This window comes from Cololabis saira, chromosome 6 (genome assembly GCF_033807715.1).
Source record: "Cololabis saira isolate AMF1-May2022 chromosome 6, fColSai1.1, whole genome shotgun sequence".
Taxonomy (NCBI): Eukaryota; Metazoa; Chordata; class Actinopteri; order Beloniformes; family Belonidae; genus Cololabis; species Cololabis saira.
The window spans coordinates 422,930-436,841 of NC_084592.1; the positions used below are offsets into that span (position 1 = coordinate 422,930).

The 13,912-nt window shown below is 46.0% G+C and overlaps 1 protein-coding gene across 2 annotated transcripts; it reads left to right on the forward strand.

Annotated features, from left to right (window-relative positions):
* Positions 1-552: 552 nt before the first annotated feature.
* Positions 553-11,502, forward strand: LOC133445667 (polycystin-1-like protein 3). 2 transcript variants are annotated; one of them, XM_061723001.1, is made up of 4 exons: positions 553-626; positions 2,787-2,898; positions 8,319-8,465; positions 8,568-11,502. In XM_061723001.1, the coding sequence occupies exons 1-4, from the start codon at positions 597-599 to the stop codon at positions 9,929-9,931; spliced, it is 1,653 nt and encodes a 550-aa protein (XP_061578985.1). In that variant the 5' UTR covers positions 553-596; the 3' UTR covers positions 9,932-11,502. The 2 variants fall into 2 exon arrangements, with proteins under 2 accessions (XP_061578985.1, XP_061578984.1); XM_061723000.1 differs by having other exon boundaries at positions 8,319-11,501.
* The last annotated feature ends 2,410 nt before the right edge of the window (positions 11,503-13,912 follow it).

The following is a 13,912-nucleotide window of genomic DNA, read 5'->3' on the forward strand; positions in this document are numbered from 1 at the left end:
CAGGGCCGGAGGGTTTAGGGTGGAGATTGGAATTCAGCCTAATACATTTCTCTGGAATGAGTATGGATAGTACATACTATTGAGTACGTTCTAATGTTTCGGACGCACTAAAAAATCTCCCATACTCATTTTGCATACTCATTAGGGTGGAAGTTTGCAATTTCGGACGCAGCCATGGTTTCTCAATGGAACTGCATACAATTTTTGTATAATGACAATAAAGATTGAATTGAAATGAATTGAAAACATTTATTGTTCCCTCTGGGGAAAATTAGTTGCCAAACAGCTCATGACATTCAAAAGAGAAAGACAAACAGAAAAACAGAGTCGGATTAATTAATTTGGATTCTTTCTCTGTTTGTGTGTGTTGGTAGATTACCCAAAGGAAGCTGGAAGACACCCTCCTCAAATGTTTTATTTATCTCTTTATTTCTCAGCTATACGTTTAACAAACCAGAGAGTTATGTTTTTTATACACACAACGATATTTATATTTTATACTGGTCTCATAGACTGACTGGTTGTTGTATTTATGTTCCTGCGGAACGTTTGTTCTGCTTCCGAGTTTCCCACCGGAGCTTTACAAACGAACCAAGATGTCGGCCCGCCTGCTGCGTCCTCTGAAGGTAAGAAATAATATTTAACTTTTTACGTCATCCGCTTTTTATTAAATTGTCTTCACCTTTGTGTGGGCATTTACTCTTTAAATGTATACCATCTTTTCATATCTGGAGCGCGTTAATGTATAAAAACGTTTTCATTTAAAATGTTGTTACATTGTTGTTGGGGGCAGCACGGCTTGGTGGTTAGCGCTGTTTCCTCACAGCAAGAAGGTCCCCGGTTCGACTCCCAGGCCGGCAGGGTCTTTCTGTGTGGAGTTTGCGTGTTCTCCCCGTGCTTGCCCCGTGACCCTGTAAAGGATAAAGCGGGTATAGATAATGGATGGATGTTGTTACGTCAGGGAGCAGCATTCACCAGCAGTAACCAGCTGGTCTCCAGATGATTCTGGAAGGATACTTAGTTATTCAACTTTAATAATCCCCAAAGGGGAAACTGCATTGCCACCATGGCCACACAATACAACATAAAACCATCAACAATACACATTAACACCACATTAACTCCACCTAGGGACAGCAGTGGATCAATACAACAGAAAATAACCAGAAAATGAATTTGGTATAGGATGTGGTTGAAGTTCTGGTTCTTGTTGTGGCTATATTGTATCGTTGAATTGACATTTAGTAGGAAACTGTCCAAATCTAAAGTCCTCCTGACATCCCCAATGCTCCCGTGTGGTTCCCTGTGTGGTTCCCTGTGTGGTTCCCTGTGTGGTTCCCTGTGTGGTTCCCTGTGTGGTTCCCTGTGTGGTTCCCCGTGTGGTTCCCCGTGTGGTTCCCCGACATGTCTGATGTTCCCTGGATGTCCCCCTGACATGTCTGATGTTCCCTGGATGTCCCCCTGACATGTCTGATGTTCCCTGAATGTCCCCCTGACATGTCTGATGTTCCCTGAATGTCCCCCTGACATGTCTGATGTTCCCTGAATGTCCCCCTGACATGTCTGATGTTCCCTGAATGTCCCCCTGACATGTCTGATGTTCCCTGAATGTCCCCCTGACATGTCTGATGTTCCCTGGATGTCTTTTAAGACTCAAGGCGCGTTTCCACTAGCGGGAGTTCCAGGTAGATTTTTCGGGGCCATGCCGTTTGCGCGCGTCCATTACCGGGAACGGCCATGTAAAGGTGGCCTTCAGGAACCCTTCCAGGTTAAAAACGACCCTGTAGTAGTACTCAGGTTAGCCAACAGGAACCTCCTGGCGGAGGGTCTCTGCTTATCGGGAATTTCACAACATGACCACAAATCATTTGTAGCAGAGACATTTAGATTCAAGCACATTTGGTGAAGTTGGAGGTTACAAGATAAAACAAGCTGCAACGACACGTCGACGTAATCAATAACAGGAAAATGTTAACTTGGATAGAGTGCGTCAATGACGCATGTACACACTTGGTTGTTTGAGTCTTAAAGGAGACCTATTATGGCATCTAATACCTATTTTAAACAGGCCTTGAATGACTTAAAATCAAGCTTTTGATTGTTTTTGCTAAATAAATTAGAAATTCAGCCTCTAAGCCATGTCTTTATCATCCCAGTCTCTAACCTCATTATCTATGCAGGATTCTGAGTGGGCGGGGCTATGATAATGAGGCTCTGTGCTGATTGGCTGCTGAATGACGCGATACACCGCTACGTAAAAATGGCGGAAGCTCTGGCCGGCGGAGTTGTGGGCGTGGTTTCACACATCGGAGGCCAACCGATGTAAATCGCATTTTGGTTACGTAACGAAAGGGAGCAGAATCTTATTGGCTCGTAGATCCACATCACACTGGACGATCATCCGGGTGGCTGTACAGAAACTGCAGAATCTGGTTGCTTTCCTCCTTCTCTGAGTTGGCAGGCTGAGGGGAGACCACTTTATATATGTTAAAGCAAGAAAAAACCTGTTTTTCATAATAGGTCCTCTTTAAAAGATGAGACTTGGTTTTAATCAATAATAATGAGCTTGTGCTCAAATTTGAATGTATGTAACATCATCTAGCAAATCTCTGGTCTCCCAACATGCACTGCACAGCCATATACCTAGGTAGTTCCCTCTGCTGCTCACATTAGGTAACACAGTTGATTCATTGTCTATCAACATAGCGGTGAGTACAAGTAGCAAACAATAATATAATGAAACTTCTCAGGTCCAGCTCTGTCTTAACACCAAATGTCTTCTTCAGTGTCTCCAGGTGGACAGCTGGGGGGTCCTGATGGGTCGCCCAACTTTGCACTTCTGCAGTCAAGCTAAAGATCCACAAAACCCAACGAAGAAGACTCAAGCTCCAGTCCAGAGTAAGGCCGTCCTGTATTCTGGTAGAACCTCCTGGTCTTTTGACCGTGTGTCACTACGATGATGCAAACCGCTGACGTTTGACTGGACATTGAATTAAAAGCCAGACATCAGTACAGCCTAGAATTTTCTGACTTCTGCGAGAACATAATGATCCGATCAAGATAGTTGACTATGAATGTACAAGTAAGATGACAAATAAACAGGGTTTCCGCGGGTCATTAAAAAGCATTAAGTCATCAAATACATTTTGTTCAAATTAAGGCCTTAAATGGCATTAAAAAGCATTAAATTCAATTACCAGAGGCATTAAAAAAATAAAAATACTTTTGATGAAAAAATAATATAGTAATCCCTCGCTATAACGCGGTTCACTTTTCTGCTGCTTCACGGATTTGCATTGTGCATCGTGTTCTGCAATCTGATTGGCGAAATAGGCTGCGTCCGAAATCCCATACTTCCACCCTAATGACAATGAGTATGCAAAATGAGTATGTGAGATTTTTTAGTGCGTCCGAAACATTAGAACGTACTCAATAGTATGTACTATCCATACTCAATAGTATGTACTATCCATACTCAATAGTATGTACTATCCATACTCATTCTGGAGAAATGTATTAGTGTGGATTGATGGACACTAGCCAAGCAGAAACTTCCCACAATGCAATGCAGCGGTGTTTGGTTGCTAAGTGATACGTATATGTCATAAGTATAATAATATTATTATATAATATTAATATTATAATATTTGTATATTATAATATTATATAATGTCATCTTGTTTGGGCCAGAATAAACGGGAAAGAGCGGTATCGCTGCTGTTACCATGGTAACAGCTGCTACTGCTGCTGTGACACGTCACTTCCTCCCAATGGCAGGAAGTGACGTGTGCGCTCTTAATAGTGCGTTCGAATTAATGCCCACTCCTGATATTTACTCAAAAGTGTGCCGAACTTAAGTATACTTCTTAGTATGTACTGTTTAGTATGGCATTTCGAACGCACCAATAGTCTCCCTGCTTCTTCACTTCCTGTGTCAATAACGTTGGTCGCTTAGCAACAATGCTGAGAACGGCCAAGCAGCAGCTCAAGAACTGGAGCCTTTGATGAATCGTTCATTACAGTTCTAATCCATGGTGGCATGTCGGCTTATAAGAATCTTTTTGTCCAGAAGAAAAAAGAGCGACAAAACCAACCCATAACTATTTTCTTCTGTAGAAAAAACACACCTGCACCGCGGCTTTAGGAGAAAAAGACGCTACAGAGCGAGTCAGGATGCAGCGGCTCAGAAGAGCAGTGAAATACGCACCAGTCACAATCTGTCCTACTTTACATACTGTATTTTTTGTCATAATCCTTTTTCATTTTCTCCCTTTCAAACCCAATTACTCGGGTCGCGGTGGGGCGGTGCTGATCTCTGCAATTTGAAGCCTTGTATAATAATTGTAAAAAAAAAAGGTTGCTACTTCGCAAATTTCACTTATCACGGGTTCTTTTTGGAACGTAACCCGCAATATGGCAGCCACACTTCCGTCAGTCTGCAGGGCCGCTGTGGCTACAATCGTAGCAGCCGTGGCTACAAACGTAGCAGCCGTGGCCACAAACGTAGCAGCCGTGGCCACAAACGTAGCAGCCGTGGCCACAAACGCAGCAGCCGTGGCCACAACCGTAGCAGCCGTGGCCACAACCGTAGTAGCCGTGGCCACAAACGTAGCTACCACCACTGGTGAGAATGTGTATGAATGAATATTGGTCCAAGTGTAGCACTTTGAGATTCATTGATGTAAAGTGCATTACAAGTTAAATTCATTATTATTATTATTATTATTATTATTATTATTATTATTATTACCGATTTATTCTTAGTATATAAACATTAATTTCGCACAAAAGTATATTGGTGTGATAAGCATACGGAACCAGTGTTTACGGCCGGTGCATAACGTCTATTGTCTTGATTCAGATGAGAAGGCCGAAAACAAATCAGGCACACTCATGGCTCAGGTGATACAATCTAATACTCTGGAGATACAAGGACAAATGCCTTGAACTGAAACATGTTGACGAGTTGGAACTGAAAGCCAATGAACCATGAGCCATTTCAAATTCATTATAGGGTGACAGTTTATGTAAATTATTTAGATTCTCAAATATCTCATTATCATTGTCAAATGAAATGCTTGCAATTTAACTCAGAGCTGGATATGGATATTTTGTATGTGTATATAGGTAAGTATACCTACACGTATAATATTTGCAGTTAGTCATGGGAATTAAAAATGTTTGAAATGGCATTAAAAAGCATTAAATTAGATTTGCTGGTACCTGCAGAAACCCTGACTAAAGCAATGATCCCTCAGGTTTTCTCTCAAAAATATGTTTTCCTCTTTTCTTTTTTTTTTTTATTCAATTTTATTTATATAGCATCTATTACAACTGAAGTTGTCTCTAGGATATTTCCATAGACCCAGAACATAATAACATAACATTATTACATAAACAATGGCAGGTAAAAACTCCCCTAGTGGGAGAAAAACCTTAAGCCAAACAGTGGCAAGAAAAACTCCCCTTTAGGAGGGAAGAAACCTGGACCAGGACCTGGATCATAAGGGGGGACCTGGACCAGGACCTGGATCATAAGGGGGGAGAAACCTGGACCAGGACCTGGATCATAAGGGGGGACGAAACCTGGACAAGGACCTGGATCATAAGGGGGGACCTGGACCAGGACCTGGATCATAAGGGGGGTAGAATCCTGGACCAGGACCTGGATCATAAGGGGGTAGAAACCTGGACCAGGACCTGGATCATAAGGGGGGTAGAAACCTGGACCAGGACCTGGATCATAAGGGGGTAGAAACCTGGACCAGGACCTGGATCATAAGGGGGTAGAAACCTGGACCAGGACCTGGATCATAAGGAGGTAGAAACCTGGACCAGGACCTGGATCATAAGGGGGTAGAAACCTGGACCAGGACCTGGATCATAAGGGGGTAGAAACCTGGACCAGGACCTGGATCATAAGGGGGGGTAGAAACCTGGACCAGGACCTGGATCATAAGGGGGGTAGAAACCTGGACCAGGACCTGGATCATAAGGGGGTAGAAACCTGGACCAGGACCTGGATCATAAGGAGGTAGAAACCTGGACCAGGACCTGGATCATAAGGGGGTAGAAACCTGGACCAGGACCTGGATCATAAGGAGAAACCTGGACCAGGACCTGGATCATAAGGAGAAACCTGGACCAGGACCTGGATCATAAGGGGGTAGAAACCTGGACCAGGACCTGGATCATAAGGGGGGGTAGAAACCTGGACCAGGACCTGGATCATAAGGGGGGTAGAAACCTGGACCAGGACCTGGATCATAAGGGGGGACCAGGACCAGGACCTGGATCATAAGGGGGTAGAAACCTGGACCAGGACCTGGATCATAAGGGGGTAGAAACCTGGACCAGGACCTGGATCATAAGGGGGGTAGAAACCTGGACCAGGACCAGGATCATAAGGGGGGTAGAAACCTGGACCAGGACCTGGATCATAAGGGGGTAGAAACCTGGACCAGGACCTGGACCATAAGGAGAAACCTGGACCAGGACCTGGACCATAAGGAGAAACCTGGACCAGGACCTGGATCATAAGGGGGTAGAAACCTGGACCAGGACCTGGATCATAAGGGGGTAGAAACCTGGACCAGGACCTGGATCATAAGGGGGTAGAAACCTGGACCAGGACCTGGATCATAAGGGGGGACCTGGACCAGGACCTGGATCATAAGGGGGTAGAAACCTGGACCAGGACCTGGATCATAAGGGGGGGGGAGAAACCTGGACCAGGACCTGGATCATAAGGGGGTAGAAACCTGGACCAGGACCTGGATCATAAGGGGGAAGAAACCTGGACCAGGACCTGGATCATAAGGGGGGTAGAAACCTGGACCAGGACCTGGATAATAAGGGGGTAGAAACCTGGACCAGGACCTGGATCATAAGGAGAAACCTGGACCAGGACCTGGATCATAAGGGGATAGAAATCTGGACCAGGACCTGGATCATAAGGGGGTAGAAACCTGGACCAGGACCTGGATCATAAGGGGGGTAGAAACCTGGACCAGGACCTGGATCATAAGGGGGGTAGAAACCTGGACCAGGACCTGGATAATAAGGGGGTAGAAACCTGGACCAGGACCTGGATCATAAGGAGAAACCTGGACCAGGACCTGGATCATAAGGGGATAGAAATCTGGACCAGGACCTGGATCATAAGGGGGTAGAAACCTGGACCAGGACCTGGATCATAAGGGGGTAGAAACCTGGACCAGGACCTGGATCATAAGGGGCGGGCTGGCGGGCGGGGCGGGGGGAGGGCTAGAAGAGGAAGAGGAAGAGGAAGAGGAAGAAGGAAGACGTGCAGAAGAGAAATGGCGAGACGACAGAGAGAAATACCGGCAGCTTCTTTTTTTTCTTTCTTTTTTTTGGTCCAAACCTTGTTTTCGCTGAAACCACCCAAGTTCTACTGCTGATATCTAAAGAACAGAAAATGATAAACACAAACTTTTTTTCCCCTGATGTTCACGAGAGTCTAAAGTTTCTTAACGTAGTTTCAATGTTTATGTACTCCTAAAACTCAATATTCTGTGGGTCTTTGAAATCAGCCAAAATGCCCAAAACCTCTGGCAGTATGGAGCTCTCTGCTCTGAAAATGGCTGGCAGTCAATGAGTTAATATTCTGTGTAAACCATAAATCCTGATCAAAATAACTCCAAAGCTTCTCACAGTAGCACTGGAAGCCATCGCAACACCACCTAATCCCTTCCTAAAATGTTGGGTCTAGAAATAATAACCTCTGTTTTATCAGAATTTAGAAGTAAAAAGTTAGTGGACATCCTGTGGGCCAGACATGCCTGAAGTTTAACTAAAGGTTCTGTTTCATCCGGCTTCATAGACAAATGGAGCTGCGTATCATCAGCATAGCAATGAAAGTGTATGCCGTGATTCTGGATTATACTTCCCAATGGCTGCATGTATAAACTGAACAAGATTGGCCCTAGCACTGAACCCTGCGGAACACCATAACAGACCCTTGACTGTTCTAAAGAAACCTCATGTACATGAACAAACTGGAACCTGTCAGATAGATATGATTTAAACCAACGTAGAGCTGTCGCTTTAATCCCAACAACATGTTCTAACCTGTGCAGTAAAATGCTGATCTACAGTGTCAAAAGCAGCACTGAGGTCCAGTAGAACCAGTATGGACACTAATCCCTTATCTGAGGTCCAGTAGAACCAGTATGGACACTAACCCCTTATCTAAGGTCCTGTTATTCGCTCGGATGGGGATGATGGTGATGGCCATGGCGGATTTTGGTTATTCGCCTGCATGTCTTATTACTGTTGACCTGTTGTGTTTCATTCAGCATGTTCTTCAGCAGTTGAGGCTCCAGCTGACAGAGCAGCCCTGCTTGCCTACAAAACCCAAGTTGTCTTTCCAGTTCGACTGTCAGAACCAGGCTTCTTCCCATCTTCAGCTGCACCTGCAGTTGCTTCAACATCTACCCCTACACCTGCTCCTCCAGATGTTTCTGCACCCACCCTGGCTTCAACATCTACCCCTACACCTGCTCCTCCAGATGTTTCTGCAGCTGCCCTGGCTTCAACATCTACACCTGCTCCTCCAGATGTTTCTGCAGCTGCCCTGGCTTCAACATCTACCCCTACACCTTCTCCTCCAGATGTTTCTGCAGCTGCCCTGGATTCAACATCTACCCCTACACCTGCTCCTCCACATGTTTCTGCACCTGCCCTGGCTCCAGAGCATGCTACTGCAGCTGCCAATGATGTTGCTGTCTTTTCCTCCGACTCTGGGATGTCTGTTGCTGCAGAATCATCTTCTACCTCCTCCTCCTCCTCAGACAGTGAGTCTGACTCCGACTCCGACTCCGACTCTGACGCTGAAGATAATAAGTCTGAGTTGCAGTCTGGAAAAGGAACATCCCTGCTAGAGAAGCCAGATATTCAGGAGTTTGCCGTCACAGGAAGGACAAAAGACGCTGCTGATGCGGAGTGTGAGGCATTGAGAGCAACAGTGAAGAGACCCACCGTCAGTTCTGATCAGTCAGATGCCCTGGGCCCTGAGGCCAGCACTGCCACCCAGGATCCAGCAGAGCTTCTAGACCCACACGTTCCCGCTGGGAAAGTTGCTCAGGAAGCAGCAGAAGGTTGTGTAGCTGTCGACACTGCCACTACTGAAACTCCAGGTTTAGTTGAGATGCCAGCTGTCTATCAAGAGAAAAACCTGACTGAGTCTGAGTCCGAGAGCCCCCCTACCGACACTGCTGGTCTTCCAGAGTCCAAGAGCACCCCTACCGACACTGCTGGTCTGCCAGAGTCCGAGAGCCCCCCTACCGACACTGCTGGTCTTCCAGAGTCCGAGAGCCCCCCTACCGACACTGCTGGTCCTGTAGAGTCCGAGAGCCCCCCTACCGACACTGCTGGTCCTGTTGAGTCCGAGAGCCCCCCTACCGACACTGCTGGTCTTCCAGAGTCCGAGAGCCCCCCTACCGACACTGCTGGTCCTGTTGAGTCCGAGAGCCCCCCTACCGACACTGCTGGTCTTCCAGAGTCCGAGAGCCCCCCTACCGGCACTGCTGGTCTTCCAGAGTCCGAGAGCCCCCCTACCGACACTGCTGGTCCTGTTGAGTCCGAGAGCCCCCCTACCGACACTGCTGGTCTTCCAGAGTCCGAGAGCCCCCCTACCGGCACTGCTGGTCTTCCAGAGTCCGAGAGCCCCCTAACCAACGCTACTGGTCCTGTAGAGTTGGAGAGTCTTGTGATCGAAACTGTGACAGAATTTTCCAGTCCTTCAGAGGAGCTGCTGGACCCCGCCCAAGTTTTGTCCGAATCTACAGAAAAGGAGATGGTAGAAGTCACTTCTGGACCATCTGAGGGTACATACCACACCAACCTCTCACTACCCTCCTTGCTTTTTGTTGGTGGTTTTCCAGATTGTCACTTCTTTGTGAACGGTTAACCACGCCTGACGTCAGACGCAGCTTTGTCTCCTCCGTCCCTCTGACCTCCTTCTAGAAGTTTTCAGCTGCATGAGGTGGACTCACCTGTCTGAAAACTCTGATCATTGTCTGAGCTCCAATTCTTTCATTCTCAAACTGATATTACCATCTGTCTGTGGGCCGCCTCCAACAAACTGATTCCAAGTTCCAAGGTTCAGAACCGATTCCTAATGTAGAACTGATTCAGGTCCAAAAAAAACTACTGGTTCTGAATACACTCATGTGATGTCACAAACAGGTTTCTGGTGGAAACCAGATACACGCCCACCCTGTTTGATCCAAAGATGAGCCTGGCAGCTGGTTGCAACATGTTGGGTAGCTTAGCATAGCTAATGCTAACAAGTGATGCTGCTAACAGAAGCTTAACAAGCAGAAATCTTGACGCATGTTTGTCATCTTCTAATGAAGAGGTTACAGCTGGTTGTGCTGCTGACTGTACGACAAGGTCTTCTAGGACTAGCCCCAACTCGTACCTGGAGATCCAATTAGCCTGTGGAGGATTTTTGGTAAACGGTTAATGATTTAGAGCAGCCATTCTCAACCTTGGGGTCCCGAACCCAATTGGGGTCGCAAGATGATTTCTGGGGGTTGCGAAATCATTTTGGAAAAATATAAATGCACAAAATTAATATAACTTCCGACTGGACGTTAGATGGATAACAATTGGTTGGTCTCAAACAGGAATTTTAGTACTCAAAACCAGTTACTGTCGGCCGTAACTAGGCTACACCAAAACAACAACAACAAGGAACCTGTCCACTATTCTCATGTCTGCCCTTCTCATTCACACATCATCAGAGCAAAGACATCTTTGTTTTCTCCCCGTCTGCTGTCAGCAGGAGCGGTGGCTGCAGACAGCAGACGCGTTGCAGAACGTAAACTTAAACATTAGCCTATTTAAACATTATAAAAGTCAGCGTTGTTAAATTCATATTACATTACATCATTTCAAACAGAGTTGTTTTCTGCTTCATTGCTTTTCCAAAGTTGATTTTACGTGATTCTGATCTGTGCAGGTCAGATTCTGGTCAGTGAAGCACTCTGTGCTGAAGTGGTGGGGGAGTTTCGGGGTGAACAAAGAAGAAAAAAAAAAAAAACAGGCGCGTGATTGTTAAAGGGCCAGTCCCAATCCCCCCTAGTCCTACTTTTCAGCCCTACCCCTAAATTTTGCGCGTTCCCGTGAGGGTAGTGGTGTCCCAATTCCTCTTTGCATCTAGGGGTAGTGGGCATAACGAGGGCTAGTGTGTATGAATCTAGCCCTTAAAAGCGAGGGATTTCAGATGCTGACTTCGCGACCGAGGGCCTAAGAAAATTTCCCAGAATGCTTTACGTCATCATTTACAGACTGATCAAACAAAAAAACATGGCGGACATTTTTTATTTTTTAGTGAATAAAATCAATATTTTGAGTTAGTTTCTGCATAAAAATGCGTTTTGAGCATTTTTATGCTCAAAACGCGAGAAATATACATTTTACTTTCATAATATTCACTCAGTGAATGTACATAATCACTTGCTTGCTCGTTGTTGCAAAGTCTTTTCAGATCTCGCCAGAATAAAGGCTGATTTATGGTTCTGCGTTACACCAACGCAGAGCCTACGGCGTAGCTTACGCGGCGACGCGCGCCGTATGGTGTGTGTCGCCGCGTAACCTACGCCGTAGGCTCTGCGTCGATTTAACGCAGAACCATAAATCAGCTCCCGACCCGGCAGCTCTTCTCATCCCCCAAAACATCGGAGCAAATTTCTTAACAGGCGTTATTTGGATAAACTGAGCCCAGGTTGGGGAGCTTAACGGTTACTTTTACGCCTGGAAAAAATATTAAAACTTAATAAAGTGGCATATTAACAGCGCTACAGCGGAAATTAAAACAGCTTTTAGCTCTGGGCTTCCTGAGATGGTGTGACGTATGTGCAAACGTAACTACGCAGTTGCTTACATACCCGAACATAAACCACACAGTGACGTAGCAAGTGGTGTCCCAATCCCTAGGGAAGATTACAAGGGCCCTACGCCTGTGGCTTCATTTTTAGGGCTAGTGGTAGTGGGTGAGGGCTAGTGGTAGAAAGTAGGGTGAACATTGGGATTGGCCCTTAGTCACATCTCCAGCAACTTTTCCAGCTGAAAAAAATGGAGTGATGGCATGAAAGAAAAAGTGCTCCAGACAGTCATCAGCAGCAGGGGTCCCAAGATAAGCCACCAGAACCACCACAAGAGGGAAAAAAAAAGGCAACGGCCAGGCCGACACTGGCGCAAAGGCTGGTGCGTTTGCGGTTACGGAGGGAAGGCCGGTGCGTTTGCGGTTACTCCACGATGGAGTTTCTTACAGCTCTTCCAAAACCTGTTGGTGACATCACTGGGGGTTTTTGTTGTGGGTGTTGGTGACCTGATGATTCTTTCCTGAAGAGCATTTATCTGCGACTGTTCTTTCCAACTCTAATCTCTGATTGCTTGCCTTATTAACTTCTGTCCAGGACCGTCTCTTCTCCCTCCATCACTAACAACAAGCTTTTTTCTTATGCAGTTTCCCATCTTAATTCTTTTTTTTCGTTTGATTGTTCTTTAGAACCTCCAGAACCCGAGGAACCATTTGACAACAGCTCCTACAAGAACTTGCAGCACCACAGCTATACAGCTTACACCTTCGCTGACCTGGACTTGGAGATGGCCCGATACCGTCTGCCCCAGCCGTCCTCCGGGAAGACTTCCCCCAGACATTGATGATAACAATGTTATTAAAGTATCCGTGCTAACCCATCTAATGCTGTTGTGTCTTCTGCTAAAGGAAATGGTTGTTCATCACTTTCAGATGCTGTAAAACAAAAAGCAGTCAGTCAGAAACACGAGCACACCAGAAACCATAGAATGTCCCAGTTTATTGAAAATGTCCTAGCTGAACGTAAGCGTCCCGCTCCATCTTAACTTCCTAGTATAGCTTAATGTCCCTAACCTGACCCTCAGTTGCCGTGACCTCTGAACTGCAGTTGGGTATTTACACTTGAAGTTACAGTGGGGTTTTAAAGCATATTTACTGATTAATGCTGCTTTCATCAAATGAGTTCCATAAAAGAAAAAATCCTTGATGACCTGTTTACAAGGGCCAGGATGATCTATAATAACAGTACTAGTAATATTAGTGATATAATAGAAATAATATCACCTATATTTATTTAACTATTCTCTATACCATGATAAACAAGTTTAACATAGCAGCAGAAAATTAAATGGAATTCATCTCAGATTTAAAGGCATTTTAAGACTACAAGCCAACAAAAATAATGTTTCCCGAAGTAACTAACAGATTGCATCAGAACTTCGTGAGCAAGCATTAGGTGACAGTGTAAAGTCTGTTGTGTGCTGCTGACGTCCCCGACCCCCCACTCTGGCCCTCGGCAGGAGGGTCCCCCTTATGATCCAGGTCCTGGTCCAAGTTTCTACCCCCTTATGATCCAGGTCCTGGTCCAGGTTTCTACCCCCTTATGATCCAGGTCCTGGTCCAGGTTTCTACCCCCTTATGATCCAGGTCCTGGTCCAGGTTTCTACCCCCTTATGATCCAGGTCCTGGTCCGGGTTTCTACCCCCCTTATGATCCAGGTCCTGGTCCGGGTTTCTACCCCCCTTATAGTCCTGGTCCAGGTTTCTACCCTCCTTATGATCCAGGTCCTGGTCCAGGTTTCTACCTCCTTATGATCCAGGTCCTGGTCCGGGTTTCTACCCCCCTTATGGTCCTGGTCCAGGTTTCTACCCTCCTTATGATCCAGGTCCTGGTCCAGGTTTCTACCCCCCTTATGATCCAGGTCCTGGTCCAGGTTTCTTCCCCCCCTTATGATCCAGGTCCTGGTCCAGGTTTCTACCCCCCTTATGATCCAGGTCCTGGTCCAGGTTTCTTCCCTCCTAAAGGGGAGTTTTTCTTGCCACTGTTTGGCTTAAGGTTTTTCTC

Excerpts from the sequence above, each read along its gene's own strand:
- LOC133445667 (XM_061723000.1), top strand. The coding sequence starts at position 597 with ATGTCGGCCCGCCTGCTGCGTCCTCTGAAG. Across the intron at positions 627-2,786 it reads GCCTGCTGCGTCCTCTGAAG|TGTCTCCAGGTGGACAGCTG; the intron begins GTAAGAAATAAT and ends TGTCTTCTTCAG. Across the intron at positions 2,899-8,318 it reads GACTCAAGCTCCAGTCCAGA|CATGTTCTTCAGCAGTTGAG; the intron begins GTAAGGCCGTCC and ends TGTTTCATTCAG.